The sequence below is a fragment of the Saccoglossus kowalevskii genome, chromosome 11 (assembly GCF_978046115.1).
Source record: "Saccoglossus kowalevskii chromosome 11, keSacKowa6.1, whole genome shotgun sequence".
Lineage (NCBI taxonomy): Eukaryota > Metazoa > Hemichordata > Enteropneusta > Harrimaniidae > Saccoglossus > Saccoglossus kowalevskii.
Window position 1 is genome coordinate 25,737,720 of NC_140651.1, and position 24,430 is coordinate 25,762,149.

Genomic DNA, 24,430 nt, shown 5'->3' on the forward strand with positions numbered 1-24,430 from the left:
TGGTGGCTATCTTTGAAGGGGATCAGGGCATAACATGGTGGTTATCTTTGAGGGGGATCAGGGCATAACTTGGTGGCTATCTTTGAGAGGGACCAGGGCATAACATGGTGGCTATCTTAGAGAGGGATCAGGGCATAACTTGGTGGTTATCTTTGAGGGGGATCAGGGCATAACTTGGTGGTTATCTTTGAGGGGGATCAGGGCATAACTTGGTGGTTATCTTTGAGGGGCATCAGGGCATAACTTGGTGGTTATCTTTGAGGGGGATCAGGGCATAACATGGTGGCTATCTTAGAGAGGGATCAGGGCATAACTTGGTGGTTATCTTTGAGGGGGATTAGGGCATAACATGGTGGCTATCTTTGAGAGGGACCAGGGCATAACTTGGTGGTTATCTTTGAGGGGGATCAGGGCATACCATGGTGGTTATCTTTGGGAGGGATCAGAGCATAACTTGGTGGCTATCTTAGAGAGGGATCAGGGCATAACATGGTGGCTATCTTAGAGAGGGATCAGGGCATAACATGGTGGCTATCTTTGGGAGGGATCAGGGCATAACATGGTGGCTATCTTTGAGAGGGACCAGGGCATAACATGGTGGTTATCTTTGAGAGGGACCAGGGCATAACTTGGTGGCTATCTTTGAGAGGGACCAGGGCATAACTTGGTGGTTATCTTTGAGGGGGATCAGGGCATAACATGGTGGTTATCTTTGGGAGGGATCAGGGCATAACTTGGTGGTTATCTTTGAGGGGGATCAGGGCATAACATGGTGGTTATCTTTGGGAGGGATCAGGGCATAATTTGGTGGTTATCTTTGAGGGGGATCAGGGCATAACATGGTGGTTATCTTTGAGGGGGATCAGGGCATAACATGGTGGCTATCTTAGAGAGGGATCAGGGCATAACTTGGTGGTTATCTTTGAGGGGACCAGGGCATAACATGGTGGTTATCTTTGAGGAGGATCAGGGCATAACTTGGTGGTTATCTTTGAGAGATACGAGGGCATAACTTGGTGGTTATCTTTGAGGGGGATCAGGGCATAACATGGTGGTTATCTTTGAGAGATACAAGGGCATAACTTGGTGGTTATCTTTGAGGGGGATCAGGGCATAACTTGGTGGTTATCTTTGAGGGGGATCAGGGCATAACTTGGTGGTTATCTTTGAGGGGGATCAGGGCATAACTTGGTGGTTATCTTTGAGGGGGATCAAGGCATAATTTGGTGGTTATCTTTGAGAGGGATCAGGGCATAACTTGGTGGTTATCTTTGAGGGGGATCAGGGCATAACTTGGTGGTTATCTTTGAGGGGGATCAGGGCATAACGTGGTGGTTATCTTTGAGAGGGATCAGGGCATAACTTGGTGGTTATCTTTGAGAGGGACCAGGGCATAACATGGTGGTTATCTTTGAGGGGGATCAGTGCATAACTTCGTGGTTATTTTTGAGGGGGATCAGGGCTTAACTTGGTGGTTATCTTTGAGGGGGATCAGGGCATAACTTGGTGGTTATCTTTGAGGGGGATCAGGGCATAACTTGGTGGTTATCTTTGAGGGGGATCAGGGCATAACTTGGTGGTTATCTTTGAGAGGTATCAGGGCATAACTTGGTGGTTATCTTTGAGGGGGATCAAGGCATAATTTGGTGGTTATCTTTGAGAGGGACCAGGGCATAACTTGGTGGTTATCTTTGAGGGGGATCAGTGCATAACTTCGTGGTTATCTTTGAGAGGGATCAGGGCATAACATGGTGGTTATCTTTGAGAGGGATCAGGGCATAACTTGGTGGTTATCTTTGGGAGGGATCAGGGCATAACTTGGTGGTTATCTTTGGGAGGGATCAGGGCATAACTTGGTGGTTATCTTTGAGAGGGATCAGGGCATAACTTGGTGGTTATCTTTGAGGGGGATCAAGGCATAATTAGGTGGTTATCTTTGAGAGGGACCAGGGCATAACATGGTGGTTATCTTTGAGGGGGATCAGTGCATAACTTCGTGGTTATCTTTGAGGGGGATCAGGGCATAACTTGGTGTTTATCTTTGAGGGGGATCAGGGCATAACTTGGTGGTTATCTTTGAGGGGGATCAGTGCATAACATGGTGGTTATCTTTGAGGGGGATCAGGGCATAACTTGGTGGTTATTTTTTAGAGGGATCAGGGCATAACTTGGTGGTTATCTTTGAGGGGGATCAGAGCGTAACATGGTGGTTATCTTTGAGGGGGATCAGGGCATAACTTGGTGGTTATCTTTGAGGGGGATCAGTGCATAACATGGTGGTTATCTTTGAGGGGGATCATGGCATAACTTGGTGGTTATCTTTGAGAGGGATCAGGGCATAACTTGGTGGTTATCTTTGAGAGGGATCAGGGCATAACTTGGTGGTTATCTTTGAGGGGGATCAGAGCATAACATGGTGGTTATCTTTGAGGGGGATCATGGCATAACTTGGTGGTTATCTTTGAGAGGGATCAGGGCATAACTTGGTGGTTATCTTTGATGGGGATCAGAATATAACATGGTGGTTATCTTTGAGGGGGATCAGGGCATAACTTGGTGGTTATCTTTGAGGGGGATCAGGGCATAACTTGGTGGTTATCTTTGAGGGGGATCAGAGCATAACATGGTGGTTATCTTTGTGGAGGATCAGGGCATAACATGGTGGTTATCTTTGAGGAGGATCAGAGCATAACATGGTGGTTATCTTTGAGGGGGATCAGAGCATAACATGGTGGTTATCTTTGTGGAGGATCAGGGCATAACATGGTGGTTATCTTTGAGGAGGATCAGAGCATAACATGGTGGTTATCTTTGAGGGGGATCAGAGCATAACATGGTGGTTATCTTTGTGGAGGATCAGGGCATAACATGGTGGTTATCTTTGAGGGGGATCAGAGCATAACATGGTGGTTATCTTTGAGGGGGATCATGGCATAACATGGTGGTTATCTTTGAGAGGGACCAGGGCATAACATGGTGGTTATCTTTGAGGGGATCAGGGCATAACTTAGTGGCTATCTTTGAGAGGTACAAGGGCATAACTTAGTGGCTATCTTTGAGAGGTACAAGGGCATAACTTAGTGGTTATCTTTGAGAGGTACGAGGGCATAACTTGATTGTTATCTATGAGAGATACGACAACGTAACTTGGTGGCTGATTTTAGAATGAGGGATGATCGTCATATAGGGGCTATCTTTGAGAGAGCTGGAGAGTGTAGCAGTGACATGATAAATTTGACAAATAATTTTTCTTTTTTTTCATAGATGGAGAATTTGATTGGTGGTATCCGTGACAATAATCTAAAACTTACCTTGGCATTTGGTATTGGTATCCACCATGCTGGCTTACATGAACGGGACAGGAAGACAATAGAGGAACTGTTTGTCAACCAGAAAATACAGGTGAGGTGGATTATTTTATTTTCAAGAAAAGAAATAAAAAAAAGTGTACTAATGCATTTTTGGTCAACTGCTGTTTTAGATTTATCAGGATTTTTCTTGTCTGACTTAAAATTAAAAATTAAAAATGCAATGTTGATTGATTTGAGTGAACACACAATGTTCTAAAGTTGATGACTTCATTCTATCCACAGATTCTGATAGCTACCAGTACACTAGCATGGGGTGTCAATTTCCCAGCTCACCTAGTTGTCGTTAAAGGAACAGAGTACTATGATGGGAAGAACAAGAGATATATGGATTTCCCTATTACAGGTCAGACTCTTATCAGACTTGTATTTCAAAAAAATTGTGTATTGTGAAGTTAATATATTTAAAAAATACATTTTTTTTAATATTCGCATTATTCAAAAATGCAAAACATGTTCATGTAATACATGTTTTGGAATAATTAACCAAAGAGACTAGTAAAAAAATCCAAAAGACTAAAACTAATCAGTTCTTTCTCAATCTCCCTCAAAATTTTGTGATAATTTTTTTTCAAATGATGTCAGATTTTTGTTGTATATCACAGTACTTGCAAACCTCATCTTATAAAATTTTGGTAAATTTAATATTTGTTTTGTAGATGTTCTTCAGATGATGGGTCGTGCTGGACGACCACAGTTTGATGACCAGGGTACCGCTGTCATATTGGTCCATGATATCAAGAAACATTTCTACAAGAAGTTCCTTTATGAGCCTTTCCCTGTTGAATCCAAGTAAGTGTTGTCTTGGTGATGATATTGAAAACTAAGGTCCTAATGAGTTCAAGAGTGAATCAAACTAAGGGTATATAATTCTCATATTGTAATGTTTGAAGATCACATTCAAACCATACACTTAATGAGTGTTCTGGTAGTACATGATAATTTGCATGTTTCTATATTTAAATTAAAGCTGAGATTGTATCCAGTCGTGACAACAGCGAAAAAAACCACCATTTCTTGTTTTTGATACATGTGTCTGTGTAATTGTGTCAACACATTTTGGGCTACACAAATTTATCTCCAAATATTATGCATAGCATACTGCTCTTAATGTGTTAATTAAGCACCCTCAATAGAAACTCACTAAAATTTAAAAAAAACAAAACTTTGTGTCTAATATTTCTCAAGTGAGGAAATCATAGATATATGTATTTTACACAAATGTTTCACAACCAATATGTAAGACATTGCTATAATTTCCTATTCAAATTCATTTTATCGAGGACTACAGATGTTGTATTTTTTCCCATGGAAAATAATAAAAATATTGACCAAAGTAACTTTTCTCAATAAATGTTCTATTTTTAGTTTACTTGAGGTACTAGCAGATCATTTGAATGCTGAAATAGTTGCTGGTACAATCACATCAAAACAAGATGCAATGGATTATATTACATGGACTTATTTCTTTAGAAGATTAGTTCAGAATCCAAGGTAGCAATCTTTAATTGTTTTTATACATTTTAATCCTAAATCAACATTTGTCACCTTTTATGATGAAAACCGACATGATTTTTTACATTTTAAAATTGTATTTATTTGGACTGGAAGTGACAAGTTAAGGAAAATACATAAAAATAGCAGCAGGAAAGATTATGGCATAAAGATAAGACAATAGAAAACACAGGGACAGGAAAATGTGTTTTTATTTATGAGTAAATATGTCTATTTGGCAACAAAAAAAAATTATAGAAAAATACAGACAAATGTGCATAACATTATGCAAAATTTTTGGTAGGAAATAAAATGCTTTCAAAGCAATATTCTGGAATTATTTGTAGTCACTTGCTGACTTCCTCTAGTAACCTAATGTATGCACATATGTAATTTTATTTGTCAATAAGCTATTACCCTTTTCACCGAAAGACTTTCTCGCCCAAATTTTTCAGCACTTTTTTCTCATATTCTTTAATATTTCTGGAAATGAACCCTAATTTTGGAGCCAACAAACAAAATTTGAGTCAATTTTCAATTTTTACTCAAAAAATGTAGTTATTTTTGTCTTAATCTTCTGAAGGAAAGTGCAGACTATAAACGGGACTATTTTGTGAATTTGTGATGAAAAGAGGGATCTGATTGTAAAAAAGGTTTAGACTTGAAAACTGAATTATTCTGTCATACTATTCATATGTATGTAAGTTGCATACTACCCCAGACCATTCGTCCCGGTGTTATCGCTATCGCCACACGAGACTCCAGCTTGTCTCCTATACAATTTGACTGCGCACATCCAGAAAGTAGATGTAGTTGTGATTGGTGGAATACTAATGAGTTGAGTGTCAATCAAACGCCCACGCTATCTTTAGTAAACAAAGTCACGTGATACGCGCCATTTTAGTTTTGGTTAGTTCATCGGATCGGAGTGGTCGGGCAGGCGATTTCAAGGCAGCACGCTTAACCCTTTCGTTCACAGGTTGGGAGATATTAGAATGACTGACAATTTCACGCCACTGTTTTACATTATTGGCGGATTTTTCTGCGCTATCAATCTTTCTCTTACAAACTAGACATAGATGAGACGACAGAGTCGCTCCTTTCACAACGTCGCACTGGATCAAATTGGAAAGACGATTTCCATAAGTTATCCCTCCTGCTTTTCCTGGCTTGAATAAATTCACACACGACTTTAACTGTCCACAAACTCGAAGACTACACGAACACAGTCTACAATAGTCGTTCGCAACAATATGTATGTATTTCTTCGGTGTACTGATGCACGAATGCACCGTGACACGGTGTTTCTCGGGTGTCGCCATCGCTGAGAATGCCGCCGGCGCAATTTTTCACCCAACTCGCGATTCTGTTTTGCAACATTTTATCAATATTCCCTTTGACAAAATCGCCGACAAAAGCACCGCTTTGCTGATCTTTTGTTCTATAATTCTTAATGCAAACACCAACCCTAGTAGTAATTAGTAACGTCGCCTAGTACATATGAACGGTCGTCATTGCAAATCGAACATCCTTTTGAAATTTGGACATCGGGCAGGCGATTTCAAAGCACCGCACTTAAATATTAGCAACATATTTTTCTGAGCGGTTGTTTATTCTCTTTCAAACGAGACATAAATGTGACGACATAGTCGATCCCTTATCCACCGCTAAGAATGCCGCAATGTTTCGTTCGTTTTGCAACATGCCACAAATCGTCGAAAAAAACACCACTTCGACGGAAGCTTGCGTAATAAGGGGGTTAAAACAAGAAAACAAATGCCATGTTTAATACATATCGACCTGTTTTACTTGCGAAAGATAACGGAACATGAACTCGTTTCGTGCGACTTCGGAACCCGAAGGAACACGCCAACAACGTTGAATTTACCCGCTATCTTCCAAATATGGTATATTAATTTATTCAGTTGTTTATTTAGAGTGACGTCCGCGGTCGAATGCGATTGGCTATCGATGTCAGTGCAAAGGTCATGTGAATATTAAAATTAAGTGGGCGGAAGGAAAATTGTATAGGAGACAAGCTGGAGTCTCGTGTGGCGATAGCGATAACACCGGGACGAATGGTCTGGGGTAGTTGCATACAAACCTCCAACAACTTGCATTGAATATTATTGTCTTTCAGTTACTACGAATTAGAAGATGTTGAACATGACAGCATAAATAAATTTTTGTCTAATCTCGTTGAGAAAGCGCTGGTGGACTTGGAGTCCTCGTATTGTGTTGAAATCGATGAGGTATGTACATGTTGTGGTGAAAGGGTCAAAGGTCATAGTCCTGTTTAGCAATTGATATTATAACACTATGTCACTACAATCAATTGGTAAGATACACTTATAGCAAAGTGTGAATTCATTTTTATCTCGGCTCATTGCTGCTGTGATATTTAAAAATATGGTCTTTGTAATTTTGACAGTGAAGAAGTGTGATGTGTTCACTGCCCATTCAAAATATCAAATGCTTTTAGTTATATATATTTCAGGGATTGATTCATTATTGACACTCACAAAATAAACTATGAAAACCATCACTTTATTTGTTTTTATTATGCTATATTTCTGCTGTGTTACAGGACAATCGTGGTATCCTACCCCAAACTCTAGGTCGTATTGCATCATATTACTATTTATATCACAAATCTGTGCGGTTGTTCAAAGAAAAACTGACGTCAGATTGTTCAATACCAGAACTTATTTCAGTCTTAACAGTAAGTGCATTGTATTCTAGAATCATGAACGTTCACAATGTATTTTCTATTGATTAAGTTTTCTGTGTTTTTTACCTGAATAAATTAATGAAAGATTTGAACTTTGTTTCACTTGTTAGAGGTAACATGACAGTTTAACTTTTTGATTAATGAGAATCATCTTCAGAAATGTTTGTTGCTTAGCAACTCTGTTGAGGTATACCTAATTAACTGCTTAATTAGCCAACACGCAACACCCTCCCCAGTTTTAAAGAAGAACCTGTCGATTTCTCAGGATTGCACAACGGTATCATGGGACGCTCTTGTTATGTTGTTCGCACTTTTAATTTGTGTTTTGTTTGCCACTGTAATTTTAATCTACCGTTAAAATCATATTATAAACCACATACCTAATAGTAACCGCACCCCCGATTTTGGCTTCAGTGTTAAGGAGTTGAACAAAAATTGAAAACATGAAAAATACTTATTACTAACCGCACCCCCAATTCAACAAGACCGTGACTGACTTTGTTTCAACCAGCTGGTACATTGTTCCTAATCCTATTCATTTGTTCCGACAACGTGCCTAAAAATATTCACACCTCTTTATTGTTCAGTAGTGTTAGGATGTCAAACACGCAGTGAAACTGCTTTTGTTCTTGGACAACTTTTGTCAGTACTCCTTATGAATACGTCCGTGTGTCGCAAGTTTTCGACAATGAGCTGTTATCACCGAAAAGCTGTTAAATTCTTTTTCAATGCTCTGTTTATCTTTCGAAAACAACTAATTTCTTGATTTAAAAAAAAAGTCATGTCGTTTTCCCATGAGTTTTTTTGTGTGCGTTATTATAATCACTACTGAGTAATAATCAACAATTTCAACACTTATTAACACTTAAGTTATTCACTTGTGAGCTGAAGCATGGCCGGATTGCGATACCGTACTTTTTTTAGTGCCGTACCATGATCATTTTCTACTAAGCAATACATTAATGTTTGTTTCTATTTGATACTCCTGTCAGAATATACTTTCTGTTACAAAGAAAATTAAAACAATAAATGCATATTACATTAAATATACTGAGTATTTTTTTCATGTGAACAGTTTTTTTTTGTGACGTGATGCTTACCACTCTTCCCTGACATTTAAATTGTATTTTTGCTCATATTCAAAAGATTGTACGGTGTATTGTTTGTTTTGTGCAAGTGATGTGGGAAAAATATGACCATGCCCATTTAGTGATTGCAATATGTACGTAATAGAAACCGCACCCCGAACTTGAGCTGTTGATCCCAATTTTTTATTTGATATATTGTAATATAAACCGCGGTTTATAATAGGATTTTAACGGTAGTATTAAAGTGAGTTTGCTGTGAGATTTGGCTTAACTGGAGATGCCTCTCAAGTCAATAGTAGATAATTCTCAAATAGGCAACGTTTAATAGCCTTTCAATGTTTGATTTTAAGAACACAGATCTATTAACCTTTTCACCACCAGTTCCTTCTTTTCATCACAAATTCAAAAAATAGTTCCATTTATAGTCTGCATTTTCCTTCAGAAGATTGGGACAAAAATAGCTCAATTTTTTTAGTAAAAACTGAAATTGACTCAAATTTTTTCTGTTGGCTCCAAAATTTTGGTTCATTTCCAGAAATATTTTAAGATTATAAGGAAAAAGTGCAGAAACATTTGGGCGAGAAAGTCTAATGGTAGTCATTTTGGTCTATATAAAATACTAAGTATTAGTGTTCTGTTAATGACAACAGTATATCATATATATATAATAACATACTAGTAAATGTTTTTGTTTTTTGCTCAGGATGCCCATGAGTATGATGAGTTACCTGTGAGACATAATGAAGATGCCACTAATGGGTGGGTAGACCATGCATGCTTGTTAACTCCATGCCACTAATGGGTGGGTAGACCATGCATGCTTGTTAACTGCATGCCACTAATGGGTGGGTAGACCATGCATGCTTGTTAACTGCATGCCACTAATGGGTGGGTAGACCATGCATGCTTGTTAACTCTATGCTACTAATGGGTGGGTAGACCATGCATGCTTGTTAACTCCATGTCACTAATGGGTGGGTAGACCATGCATGCTTGTTAACTGCATGCCACTAATAGGTGGGTAGACCATGCATGCTTGTTAACTGCATGCCACTAATGGGTGGGTAGACCATGCATGCTTGTTAACCCCATGCCACTAATGGGTGGGTAGACCATGCATGCTTGTTAACTGCATGCCACTAATAGGTGGGTAGACCATGCATGCTTGTTAACTGCATGCCACTAATGGGTGGGTAGACCATGCATGCTTGTTAACTCTATGCTACTAATGGGTGGGTAGACCATGCATGCTTGTTAACTCCATGCCACTAATGGGTGGGTAGACCATGCATGCTTGTTAACTGCATGCCACTAATAGGTGGGTAGACCATGCATGCTTGTTAACTCCATGCCACTAATGGGTTGGTAGACCATGCATGCTTGTTAACTGCATGCCACTAATGGGTGGGTAGACCATGCATGCTTGTTAACCCCATGCCACTAATGGGAGGGTAGACCATGCATGCTTGTTAACTGCATGCCACTAATGGGTGGGTAGACCATGCATGCTTGTTAACTCCATGCCACTAATGGGTGGGTAGACCATGCATGCTTATTAACTGCATGCCACTAATAGGTGGGTAGACCATGCATGCTTGTTAACTGCATGCCACTAATGGGTGGGTAGACCATGCATGCTTGTTAACCCTATGCCACTAATGGGTGGGTAGACCATGCGCATGCTTGTTAACTCCATGCAACTAATGGTTGGTAGACCATGCATGCTTGTTAACTCCTTGCCACTAATGGTTGGTAGAAAATGCATGCTTGTTAACTCAGTCTGTGTTTTTTCTATGATATCAATGTCATATGTAACTATGGATCTTTTTCTTTTTATAAAGTTACCATAGTACCCATGGTTTTTCTACAGTTAGTAACCATGGTTTTTCTACAGTTAGTAACCATGGTTTTTCTATAGTTAGTAACCATGGTTTTTCTATAGTTAGTAACCATGGTTTTTCCAACTCATTGTTATGTTGTTTGTTGATGAAATATTATGACATGTCAAATTTCGCTATGAGTTTAAAAATGTACAATGTTTGTTAACTTTTTTCACATTTTCCGATAATTTCTTTGATAATCATTGATAATCGATTGGTCTTATAAAATTAAGTTTTTGAAAAAACCTGGAAAAATTGATTTTGTCGTTCAAAATTTTAAGGCAACTTGATGAGCTTGCACATTAGTATTGATGACATGACATGACATGACATGACATGACATGACATGACATGACATGGGATTTGATAGCAGGTATGTTAATTTATGTAAATAGATTTTGCCAAAATTTGATGTTTAGTTGGTTTTGTTTTACAGAGAGTTAGCCGAGAAGGTTCCATTAGAAGTGAATCCATATTCCTATGACTCTCCCCACACTAAGGCTCATCTATTGTTCCAAACCCACTTCTCCAGACTCCAGCTTCCATCTACTGATTATGCCACGGATACCAAGTCAGTGCTGGACCAGTCCATCAGGATTTTGCAGGTAGGGATGATGCTTGGAATGATAGCGCCCTCTATTGCACACACATAAAATCCTCTTGTTTTTGGCGATTGTCAATGTGTATGACATTAGTATTCAAGATAGGCATAGTAAATAGGGAGTGAAACAACATTAACATTAGTTGTGCGTATTTCTATTATTTTGTTAAATTTGGACAAATAAAACAAATCCAAATTTTTGAAAAGTTATGTATACTGTCAGAGGTACATTACTTGGGGTTTGCAATGCGCATAGTACTGTATGGTGACATCATGTCAAGATCCCATTCAAGTCTCTTCTCGTAGATAGCGAGACTGACGCTACGACCTTATGACATGACATGGGCGGTTTGTAATAAAACATGTATTACATTCATAGCGAAAAAATGTAATACATCGAAAATGTACAGAAAATATAGTTATCGTAATCCGTCATATCGTGAGCAGCTATTTTGATCCACCTGGACATTCCAGTATCCTAGTTACCTCGGGCATGCGCATTCGCATTTTTCTGAGTTGGAACGCTTATGCAAGAGCGAGATTGAAACGGGATCTTAGTATCATGTCACTGTAGTTGCAAACCCCAAGTAATGTACCTCTGATACTGTGAATTAGGCTTGTGACAGTGAAAATCACAGAATTTTGTAGAAGTAAAGACTGTTCTGACAATTGAGTGTCTGATTTTCACAAAATGTTCTTTTCATGAATACAATAAAGTGCTAAGATCATTTCAAGCATTAAAAATCAATCAGTTTACTGTATAATGTGACAAGTTTGAATCCTTTAAATAAACCTGTGGTATTACAGATACTTAAAATTGTTTGTCACCTTGTTCTCTTATAGGCTATGATAGACACTGCTGCAGATGAAGGGTGGTTAGTGACATGTCTACGTATAATGCATCTAGTACAGATGGTGATACAAGGAAGATGGTTCCATGATTCTACGTTGATGTCACTACCTCATGTTGAAGTACATCATTTACACTGCTTCAGGTAATCTCACTATCACCTCTCTTTTAACACTTTAAAGTGAAATCCTACTCATAAATAAAAATACACAGAATTTTTGCAAAAAGTTTTACTGAAGAGCAATTTAAGAATATTGAAAAAGAAGTTCAGTAGTCACTGGCCTATCAATAGAATAATGGTTGCATTTCAGTGAATGTTGGCCATTATGTAAGTTTTTTTAGCTCCGCTGTCGACTTTGTAAAGCGGAGCTTATCATATGAGTGATTGTCCACCCTTGTTCGTCTCATCTTTTTACTTATTGACTTCTTGAAATCTACAATTGTTATTGCTTTGATACTTGGTGTATATGTACCTTGGGTAGGCCTCTCTTAGATTTGTTCATTTCGTTATGATATCTTCAATTCTCTAATTTTAATGAATATTTTTGTTATTTTTGGTGAAAAAGTCGCGAGTTTCTGCGATATGCAAGAAATTCTACGTAAAAAAGTAACAAATATCATATCCCTCTCAAAAGAGAAATCCAAATTTGAAATCAAATCATTCAAGTTTTGTGGCAGAAGTTTGAATTGTCTTTCGTGTATTATGCTTGATCTCTCAGTGAATGGGAAATTTAATTATACAAATGTGATCAAAAACTTTCTTTAGAGCCAAACTATTTATAAATTTGTTGATGTTAATGTTAATCGCTTCTGTACAGCACTTTTCTGGATTTACAAATGCCTATGATAAAATACTTTTGAAATATCACAAAAATCTAGTTTTAAAAATTTTTTATTAACATTTTTTATGGAATTGTTGAGGACAATGTTCTCAAAATACTGTATAGTACTACACAAAAGAATAGCTCAGTGACTGTGTATAATAAACTAATGAATATTGTCAGGACTAACTTTCTCCAAAAATTATGAGTAATGTTTCTGCGTTGTTGGAAACATACCACACCACATTGCACATAACTCACTGCATGCAGGAAATAACTTCTGTCACCTGAGTAGCTGCACTCTGAAATTCTATATTTTGTTATTTTTTTTTTTACCTCTCAGACCTGTGAAGGTTGCCCATGGTTACCAAGGACCAATAGAATGTCTTCCAGAATTAGTGACAGCCTGTAATGGTAAAAGAAGTGTATTGCAGCGTATGCTAGAGAGAGAAATGTCAGACTGGGAGATTGAGGAGGTATGAAATGAACACTGACCACCCACTAAATACTACAGAATTCTATATTTGATTTTGCATTCATATTCTAAATGATGGATGAGTAAAAAATAAATCTTAGCAGTGAACAAAGATGTATCACTATGCGCTATTGTATAGTAGTAAACCTATTTGCTTTGAAACTGAGAGGCTATGGGTTTGGTCCCAATACTACCAAAAAAAAACAAAAAAACTTGCGCCTCGTACATTTTTGCATACTAGTAAAGTGCCCACATATGATAGAATAGAGATACGTTTTCTGTTTCAGAGAATGTTTTGTTGATTCAAATCAACCTTTGATGCACATGTTTGAAAGGATTATTTAATAAAAGTTCAATGTATAATGTATGTATAACAAAAACTCAATAAAAAAAATTAAAACTGCATAATTTTTCAAACTGACTGTCCACAAAAGCATTTTTCAGAAAATACTGCATAGTTTCCAATCATATGGGAAGATGAAATAAATTTGAGACTGAGAAATATTTTTCAATATGTACCCCGCTCTGTCTTGCATTGTTGTAGATGTATTTAGTATATTATTTTTATGAGAAAAACTAGTCAATATCTTTATCCATCTTTGATGTAGATATGGCAAGTTGTGATGAAGCTACCACAAATAGAGATTAGGCTACGTATCTCAGGGTGGTGGGCTGGTGGTGATGAACAACAAGAAAAGAAACGTTTGCCATCAGTGTTTTCAAGTAAGTGACCAACCATGGCAATCACGTGTACCCTTGATAAAACAAACATGTCTACCAAAACTCACACAGGATAATCCACAGTCCCTCTATCCCCGGTCTGGAAACGGTCATTGTATTAGGTGTCAATTGGCCTCCTGCCCTGGCAAAACCGCATTACGAGTGTGGGCAAAGCATTGTCACGTGATCAGTATGTGATTTGACACCGTCAATGATGTGTATTTTTTTACAACTTAGTTGTTTATTCCAGAATTCGTGCTTTTTCACATAATTTTTTTAATCAGGATATCTGTATAAGGTCATATTTTAGCCGGCGAGTAGTTCTTTAATTCATCTATTTCACCAGCAGCGACACATTTTCGCAAAAAATTTTCATACCTTTACCCAGATATTTGTCGTTTTTGATTTTGGAGTGATTGAAATGAACTCTATTTTATTTACCATACTTCTCGGCGCGAAACCAATATTTGTCTTCGATTTTGACATTTTATGATCGAAACATATCATTAAAAATTGGTGGGCTGATTTGTTATTTGTCATACTGCATTTTATTAATGTTAAATTGAGCGACTTTTATGGATGCTTTTTTAGATCGTAAATGCAAATTGCGACGTTTTGAAGTGACAATGTACTCAATTCTGTGCTAAAAAAATCATTTATATACAAACATTGAAGCATTGTTATATACTTTTGCATAGAATAAAGTCATTAGTTGTTGTATAGTTGACTTGAACTGTTATGAACCCCCCAAGAATCAGAAATATCACAGGTTTTTCGATCGACTACGTTAACATGAACGACGCCATTTTGACAAGATTTGTTTAGCGATGTCAGCATGTTGGCACGCAAAGTTTTTTCTCTATTAAAACGAAAAAATGAACATAATTCTCGATATTAATTTTTGCATTGCAGGAACTGAATGTTTATGAGCTGGTAGGCTGGTTGTGATGCATATCAGGGTTCAAAAAACCCAAATTTCATAGTGATAATTTTGTTTACATGTTTGATTACGTTGTGGTTGCCCGAATTTGAAGTCAAAGTGAAGTCATACAATGAGGTATCGCTTTGCATGATGGTAAATTTTGACGGTATTGTAATCTGTCTGACTTCCTGACTCCCTCGGCCCGCGTGTGAACGGTTTGTTTACCCGCACCGCGGTTCGAGACAAAAGAACGCTAGTCGTTTCCAGACCGGGGATAGAGGGACTGTGCTTAATCCTAAAAACACTTTACCCTAAACCTGATCTACTTGTTACCTTAAGTCCGATCCACTTCTTACTCTTAACCTAATTGTCGTAATTAAGCTCATAACACAGACAGTTGCTTTGAAAATAAAAAAGTAACAAAAAATTTTTTTAAAAACATTTCCAGATTTTGTTTTTGACTCCCATGTGCGAAGCACAAAATGGGAGTCTTTGCAGTTAGTGTGTCTGTATGTGTGTATGTGTGTATGTGTGTATGTGTGTATGTGTGTCCGACTGTTCCACTGCTATCTCAAGAACCATACATCGGTTTTTGATGAAACTTGGTGCATAGATGCTCTGGGCCAATGCGCAGATTTGATTAGGTTTTGGTAAAAATCCATGCTCGTTAATTACCTAATTTGCATGATAATTAGCTAATTTTTAGCTGTTCTATGACTGTTCCACTGATATCTAAAGAACCACTCATTGGATTTTGATGAAACTTGGTACATAGATGCTCTGAACATATGCGCAGATTTGATTAATTTTTGGTAAAAATCCGTGCATATTAATTACCTAATTTGCATGATAATTAGCTATTTTTTAGTGGTTCCATGACTGTTCCACTGATATCTAAACAACCACTCATTGGATTTTGATGAAACTTGGTACATAGATGCTCTGAACTAATGCTAGGTTTTGATTAGTTTTTGGTAATAATCCGTGGATACTAATTACCTAATTTGCATAATGATTAGTCAATTTTCGGTTTTTCCACTGATATCTCAAGTACTAATCATCACATTTCAATGAAACTTGGTACATAGATGTCATACGACACTGCACAGACCTGATAGTTTTTATGGTAATATCAGTACATATTAATTACCTAATTTGCATAATTAATTAATTTTCAGCATTTGATATAAGTAGTTAGCATTACATTTCAATGAAACTTGGTACTTACATACTCAAGGACTATGCAGAGATTGATTGTTTTCGATAAATATTTGTGCATATTAATCACCTAATTTGCATAATTAGTTAATTTTCAGCTTTTCCACATGTATCTCAAGTACTAATCATCGCATTTCAATGAAACTTGGTACATAGATCCTTTAGGACTATGCAGAGACCTGATTAGTTTTAGGGTAAATAATTGTGCATATTAATTACCTAATTTGCATAATTAATTTTCAGCTTTTCTACTGATATCTAAAGTACTAATCATCATATTTCAATGAATCTAGAATTATGCAAACCCAATTAGTTTCCGGTAAATATTTGTGCATATTAATCACCTAATTTGCATAATTAACCAACTTTCACACTGATATCTCAGGTACTATACATCACATATCAATGAATGTACATGGATGCTGTAGGACAATAGACAGACCTGAATAATTGTGGGTTAAAATCTGTACATATTAATTACCTAATTTGCGTAATTAACCAATTTTAATCTTTCACACTGATATCTAAAGTACCGTAAAAACTCCAAAATTTCGACTGGTTTTAAATAATTTGTGTTAGAAATGTGACGTGTTTTTAGAGTCAAAATTAAGGTGCATTTTCGGACGGTCGAATTTTTCAGAATAGAAATCAGCAAAAAAAAATGGGGATGATAGACAGTGTGCTTCATTAGTTTTTAAAAAATGCAATGTCCGTCAATTGACGTAAACTTCCTCATGTTTCACGGTAAAAGCAAAGGTCGTGGCCGAGTTGTAACTCAAAATCTAAACAAAGTCATCAATCAGTGAGTATTATGACAAGCAAAACAAAACATCAAGACGCGGAGAAGAGGTCAGCACAAAACTAATAGGTCAAAAGACAAAGCTGTCTCGCACTACCTAGGAAAACTTGCGAATGTTCGAAGTACAGGTACCCATTGGACAAAAGATACATGGAAGTTTAGCAAACGATCTCCCCGACCCAGTGCAATGTATCCGGTTAGAATCAAAGCTCACGTGTCCCTTATTTGAGCACCGGTGATTTGAGGGACCAAATTCTGCCGTAAATTCGCCCTTGGATTAAAAAATATAATGGGATTTAAGAAAATAAAATGGGACTTTTAAGGTGTATTTTGCGTCATTTTTCGGACATTTCAATCAATCCTGCCGGCTAAAATAGAGTCTAAGTTTTACCGTAGTCATTGACGTCTGTCTATTCAAGAGTACACGTGTATGATTTTTATCGTGACTAGCGTGAGCGGGTAAGCTTCCTTTCGAGAATGAGCTGTTATCACTGTGAACAATGTTAAATTATTCTTCAGATGACCAGTTTATTTTTTAAAAACAACTAATTTTTTTATTTAAAAAAAATCATGCCGTTTTCGCATCATCCAGCTTTTTGATTGGTTAATTAGCGATTTGACCTATTTGACCTAAGAGAACATGGCGGATATCCTACAGCATCAAACGTTTATACGAGATCGGAATCATTCGCTTACGATGAAACTAAGTTGACTTTTATTTGTATTTCATAACCATTCAACAAATTTATTTTGTGTACATTATTATAATCACTACTGAGTACAGTAATAATCAACAATTCAGAAACGCAGCATGCCGAGATTTTTGTGTTCGTTTTTATTTGAAACTTCGTTTATTTAGAATATATTTTCGTTACCAATAAAATAAAAATCTCTCAGTCAATCAGAAACCCGGATTCATGCCTTTGAGGAAGGTCCCGTTTGAACGCTCACATCGTTTTTTTTTTCGTTTGGGGGAAAACTAAAACTGGTCGCAATTTTCGAATAAGAATGAGTCGGCAATTTTTAGTGGAGTCGGAAATTTGGAGGTGAATAAAACACCGAAACCCGGCAAATAAATAGGCGGTCAAATTTTTAGAGGGGTCGAAATTTTGGAGTTTTCACGGTGCTAATTATTCCATTTCAATGAAACTTAGTACAAAGATGCTCTAGGACAATGTACAAACCTAATTAGTTTGGGGTAAAAATCTGTTCATATTAATTCCCTAATAAGCATAATAATTCATAATTTTTTGGTTCTAATCACATTTCAATTAAACTTGGAGACATAGATTTTCTGTTACATTGCGCAGACCTCATTAGTTTTACACTCAAATCTGGTCATATTAATTTTCTGATTTGCATAATTAGTTTTCAGCTAAGTAATTTCGAATTATATTTAATGTGTCTCCAATACTCTCAGCACATGGGAGTTCTTTCTAAGCTTTCTTTGATTGTAATTTATAACCGGAAGTGGGTTAAGATATGGATGGGATGTATGTGTTGTGGTATAAGTTAGCAAGTTATTCATCCGTTGTAGTATATTAAACATATACTACACTGATTTGCATAATCTTATCGAAAGAATACACTTTTGATAAATTAACAATACAATTTACACTATTTCTACACATAATCTGGTTGCTATGGTTACAGGTGGAGTACGAAGAGATGAAGATTACACATGTGTGCATGCTGATCAAGAATACGTGTTACATGTAGACCTTAAGAGACTAAACAGAGCTGAAAGTAGGGTTAGTATAAGACATTTATCTTCAAAACATTGTGAAAACTTCTCTGAACTATGAAATATTAATCAGTTTACAGAGGTGTACACAGAGAAGAGACAAGTGAGGTATTTGGTTTAGTAGGATGAAATTAGAAAATTTTTCAATATATAATTAGATTAATTAATTTAGTCTAGCATAGTACATGCACATTGTGTGTCATGGAGAATTTTTGACGTACATGTTTAACCACATATATTGTTTAGACTTAGAGACATAGACCTTCACAGTATTAGAAGAGCATAATAAATAATGGTGCTTTTATACCAGACAATTTAATTTTATTCTCTTCTTTTTCAAGACATTTACATTAAACTCACTGAGCCCAGTTTATTTCCCACTTACTTCATGCTTGATTTTGATGAATTTTTAACATTAAAATGGCTGTCATTCAGTCATCCAAGTGTGTCATAGCTCATTGTCTTACTTTTTTGTTTTTTTAGAAGGATGTGCGAGTTCATGCTCCAAGGTTTCCTAAAGCTAAGAGTGAAGGATGGTGGGTTGTGCTGGGAGATATAGAGAATAAAGAGCTGTTGGCTTTGAAGAGAATAGGACATGTATATGGGAATACATCTGTGCCATTGTCATTCTTTACTCCTGAGAATACAGGTGAGTATCTATGACATGTATATGGGAATACATCTGTGCCATTATCATTCTTCACTCCTGAGAATACAGGTGAGTATCTATGACATGTATATGGGAATACATCTGTGCCATTATCATTCTTTACTCCTGAGAATACAGGTGAGTATCTATGACATGTATATGGGAATACATCTGTGCCATTATCATTCTTCACTCCTGAGAATACAGGTGAGTATCTATGACATGTATATGGGAATACATCTGTGCCATTATCATTCTTTACTCCTGAGAATACAGGTGAGTATCTATGACATGTATATGGGAATACATCTGTGCCATTATCATTCTTTACTCCTGAGAATACAGGTGAGTATCTATGACATGTATATGGGAATACATCTGTGCCATTATTATTCTTCACTTCTGAGAATACAGGTGAGTATCTATGACATGTATATGGGAATACATCTGTGCCATTATCATTCTTTACTCCTGAGAATACAGGTGAGTATCCATGACATGTATATGGGAATACATCTGTGCCATTATCATTCTTTACTCCTGAGAATACAGGTGAGTATCTATGACATGTATATGGGAATACATCTGTGCCATTATCATTCTTTACTCCTGAGAATACAGGTGAGTATCCATGACATGTATATGGGAATACATCTGTGCCATTATCATTCTTTACTCCTGAGAATACAGGTGAGTATCCATGACATGTATATGGGAATACATTTGTGCCATTATCATTCTTTACTCCTGAGAATACAGGTGAGTATCCATGACATGTATATGGGAATACATCTGTGCCATTATCATTCTTCACTCCTGAGAATACAGGTGAGTATCCATGACATGTATATGGGAATACATCTGTGCCATTATCATTCTTTACTCCTGAGAATACAGGTGAGTATCTATGACATGTATATGGGAATACATCTGTGCCATTATCATTCTTTACTCCTGAGAATACAGGTGAGTATCTATGACATGTATATGGGAATACATCTGTGCCATTATTATTCTTCACTTCTGAGAATACAGGTGAGTATCTATGACATGTATATGGGAATACATCTGTGCCATTATCATTCTTTACTCCTGAGAATACAGGTGAGTATCCATGACATGTATATGGGAATACATCTGTGCCATTATCATTCTTTACTCCTGAGAATACAGGTGAGTATCTATGACATGTATATGGGAATACATCTGTGCCATTATCATTCTTTACTCCTGAGAATACAGGTGAGTATCCATGACATGTATATGGGAATACATCTGTGCCATTATCATTCTTCACTCCTGAGAATACAGGTGAGTATCCATGACATGTATATGGGAATACATCTGTGCCATTATCATTCTTTACTCCTGAGAATACAGGTGAGTATCCATGACATGTATATGGGAATACATCTGTGCCATTATCATTCTTCACTCCTGAGAATACAGGTGAGTATCCATGACATGTATATGGGAATACATCTGTGCCATTATCATTCTTTACTCCTGAGAATACAGGTGAGTATCTATGACATGTATATGGGAATACATCTGTGCCATTATCATTCTTTACTCCTGAGAATACAGGTGAGTATCTATGACATGTATATGGGAATACATCTGTGCCATTATCATTCTTTACTCCTGAGAATACAGGTGAGTATCTATGACATGTATATGGGAATACATCTGTGCCATTATCATTCTTTACTCCTGAGAATACAGGTGAGTATCTATGACATGTATATGGGAATACATCTGTGCCATTATCATTCTTTACTCCTGAGAATACAGGTGAGTATCCATGACATGTATATGGGAATACATCTGTGCCATTATCATTCTTTACTCCTGAGAATACAGGTGAGTATCCATGACATGTATATGGGAATACATCTGTGCCATTATCATTCTTTACTCCTGAGAATACAGGTGAGTATCCATGACATGTATATGGGAATACATCTGTGCCATTATCATTCTTTACTCCTGAGAATACAGGTGAGTATCCATGACATGTATATGGGAATACATTTGTGCCATTATCATTCTTTACTCCTGAGAATACAGGTGAGTATCCATGACATGTATATGGGAATACATCTGTGCCATTATCATTCTTTACTCCTGAGAATACAGGTGAGTATCTATGACATGTATATGGGAATACATCTGTGCCATTATCATTCTTTACTCCTGAGAATACAGGTGAGTATCTATGACATGTTTATGGGAATACATCTGTGCCATTATCATTCTTTACTCCTGAGAATACAGGTGAGTGTCCATGACATGTATTTGGGCGAGAAAGTCTGGTGGTGAAAAGGTTAATCAAAAACTTATTTTTTCACATTTTTGAGTGCATCTACAAATGAACACTAATCAATCATGGTTTTGATTTCAGGACGCGTTATTTATACGGTTTATTTGATGAGTGACAGTTACCTTGGATTGGATCAGCAGTATGATGTATATCTGGACGTGATTGAGGCTGACATCATGGCACAGGTCAACACTGAAGTAATGATAGATGAACTTGGAGATTAAAATGTTATATATTTACATACAGGTTGTAGCTACTAGCATATTTTACATGGCAATGTTTTCATTGAATGGAATTGAAAAAATGAAATACATTCAGTTTTAGAATTGCAATCAAGATGCTGTCAGTTTCTTTGCTTTAGCAGTTGCACATAAATGACATTAACCTCATATAAAAATTATATTACATCTGTCACTGTAACGCCATAAGTTACAGCTTGCCGTAATTTTGTGGTATTGCATCCTACCATTTTAGGAAACGCGAATTTCAAATATGGAATGATTACACATGTGAACAAACATGGCTGCCCCCAGGGTTTGACCGAACCCCACACAAAGAAGTTCACTAAATCTGTTCTAAACGTTTTTGATTTTGGCTTTCCCATGATGTATTCCTGGGAGGAAAAGATGTATAATAATAAGGTTATTACGTGGATACTGTAAAGTATGCACTCAGACAGTACGCTGTCGCATATACTCCCACTGTACTGTCTTCGTGCATACTTTGCAGTATCCTTGTAATAACCTCATAATATTTAGTGTTGAAATAAGTACTACTAAACAGTTTAGTAGTCAGCAATGAATTCTACAGTGCTTTAATTAGATCTGTTTTTCAAGATGAAAAATTGGATATTATGCAGACAACACTGTCATGAGGAATATTGAAATTCTTTTTATAATAGAGAGAATTTTGTAATACTTACATTACCCTGTTAACATGCTCATTTGTATGTTGTGATTTTTTTCGTTTAACTATTTTATTTTTTTTTCAACTGATATAATCCTTACTTAATTGACCAAACCAATCATTGGATTTTTACCTCAAGTGATGTTCTTGTCTGATTAGGTCATCAAATCTTGGTCTTTTTTCCATCCTCGTTCCTAGTGTAATGGTTGATGCACAGTACATATGTAATTTCTATTTTAAGATGCTTGAAACATATATTTATCACAACCTGATGCAATGAATGTGGTGATTTATTTTATACAATAAGTTAAACATTATTTTCTGCATTTGTCAGTAAATATGAAGTACTGTAGAATACTTTGTTTTAGCTGGAATTAATTTTTGCTGAGAAGACTTTTTGAGTGTTTTCTATGGAATTTATTTTCACTGATTTTTGACAAGTTGAATGTAAAATCTGTATTAGAAGCTGCATTCCTAATAGTAGTCACACTCATTCTTTTTGAACAATTGAAAACAAAAAATTCTCCATTTCTCATCGATATGTGTAGATGCTCTAATAGAAGCTGCATCTCCTGTGTTGTATCATACCATTTTAATAGAAGTCGCTGCTTCTAATACAGATTTTACAGTACCCCTGGGTCTGCAACAAAACAGAATATTGTATGCAATATTTTTTATTGCAATTCAAGGACTGTAGTTCAACAATTCATCAATAATTGTGATCGGAGACGTTGGAAGAAAAAGCATTATTGGTGTTTTTGCACACAAATATATTCTTAGGCGATAATGTCATATTTTCTGTACTTCATTTTAATTCTACCAATATGTGCTTTTAAATGCTTGACGTTTCAAATTTGCAACCACTTAAACTTGTACCGGTATGTGGAATCATGGGAAAGAATGTAATTGTTTACCTTTACAACATTACAAATGAATTTTTGTTGAATCCTGATAGTGATAAATATTCGATAGAATTCAAAGACGTATTGTGAAGGAATTGGTGCCGTTGCAGGATATGAATCAGTTCTTCTAATTCATGTGATACACCAGTGAGTTGGAATAACTTAAAAGTGAAATTTATTAACAAAAATATAGAAAAAAAATAATTGTCTTTTTATTTCTACCCTCCAACAGTATATTAGTATTTGTGTTATACATTTACAGCTCTCAACGTTATGCAAATTTCAATCCTTGATTACCTATCTTATTTCCGTAGCAATGTGAGGGAGGGGGGGGGGGTAAGATTCAGGTGCAGCAAGAATTCAAATTTTCCATTTATACATATTAAATATTCCTGTTTGTTTAAAGAGAATGTTGAGAGGTTTGTTCTGCAAATAATTACCATTAAATTAGATAGTAGGTGCACTGAAAAATTACTGATAATTTTTGTTTGTTTTTTGTGGTACCCGGTAATTTTCATTTCTATCACACTGTACCATTGGGTTGTTTTCTGTGAAAATACCAAATTGAATGTAATTTCATATTAATTATCCCTGCCATATTATGAACGAAGCAAAGTATTTCAAAATGTATCATATTGCATTTAAATAAAATACTTCCATTAAATAAACATATTCGCATTGTCATTATAAAGAAATCATACAGACAGACAGACCCCATATTGTGATACTTGCAACATGTGAATCAGGCCATTGAAGTAGCAAATTTCTCTGTTCTCAAAATCCAATCGTCTCCCACAAAGTAGGTTGGGGTGTTCAGAGTTACTGAAACCTACAATATTGTATCTGGCTTGTATAGCCTACACCTTTCTATTTCCAGTCCGTGTCCCTGCCCGAATTCTGCCAATGTATAATGGTGAGGCAACTGCCGAATAAATGTGG

The 24,430-nt window shown here is 36.5% G+C and overlaps 1 protein-coding gene across 1 annotated transcript in view; it reads left to right on the forward strand.

Annotated features, from left to right (window-relative positions):
• Positions 1 to 24,159, forward strand: part of LOC100378396 (activating signal cointegrator 1 complex subunit 3-like) — a 66,265-nt gene extending 42,106 nt beyond the window's left edge. Inside the window, exons 27-40 of the mRNA XM_085505069.1 lie at positions 3,265 to 3,402; positions 3,594 to 3,714; positions 4,028 to 4,160; positions 4,737 to 4,862; positions 7,003 to 7,114; positions 7,450 to 7,584; positions 9,385 to 9,440; positions 10,998 to 11,166; positions 12,006 to 12,157; positions 13,177 to 13,309; positions 13,917 to 14,031; positions 18,621 to 18,718; positions 19,195 to 19,360; positions 21,765 to 24,159. Of these exons, the coding sequence (XP_085361195.1) occupies positions 3,265 to 3,402; positions 3,594 to 3,714; positions 4,028 to 4,160; positions 4,737 to 4,862; positions 7,003 to 7,114; positions 7,450 to 7,584; positions 9,385 to 9,440; positions 10,998 to 11,166; positions 12,006 to 12,157; positions 13,177 to 13,309; positions 13,917 to 14,031; positions 18,621 to 18,718; positions 19,195 to 19,360; positions 21,765 to 21,907 (1,797 nt within the window). The 3' untranslated portion in view covers positions 21,908 to 24,159. The remainder of the gene's footprint in view (positions 1 to 3,264; positions 3,403 to 3,593; positions 3,715 to 4,027; positions 4,161 to 4,736; positions 4,863 to 7,002; positions 7,115 to 7,449; positions 7,585 to 9,384; positions 9,441 to 10,997; positions 11,167 to 12,005; positions 12,158 to 13,176; positions 13,310 to 13,916; positions 14,032 to 18,620; positions 18,719 to 19,194; positions 19,361 to 21,764) is intronic.
• The last annotated feature ends 271 nt before the right edge of the window (positions 24,160 to 24,430 follow it).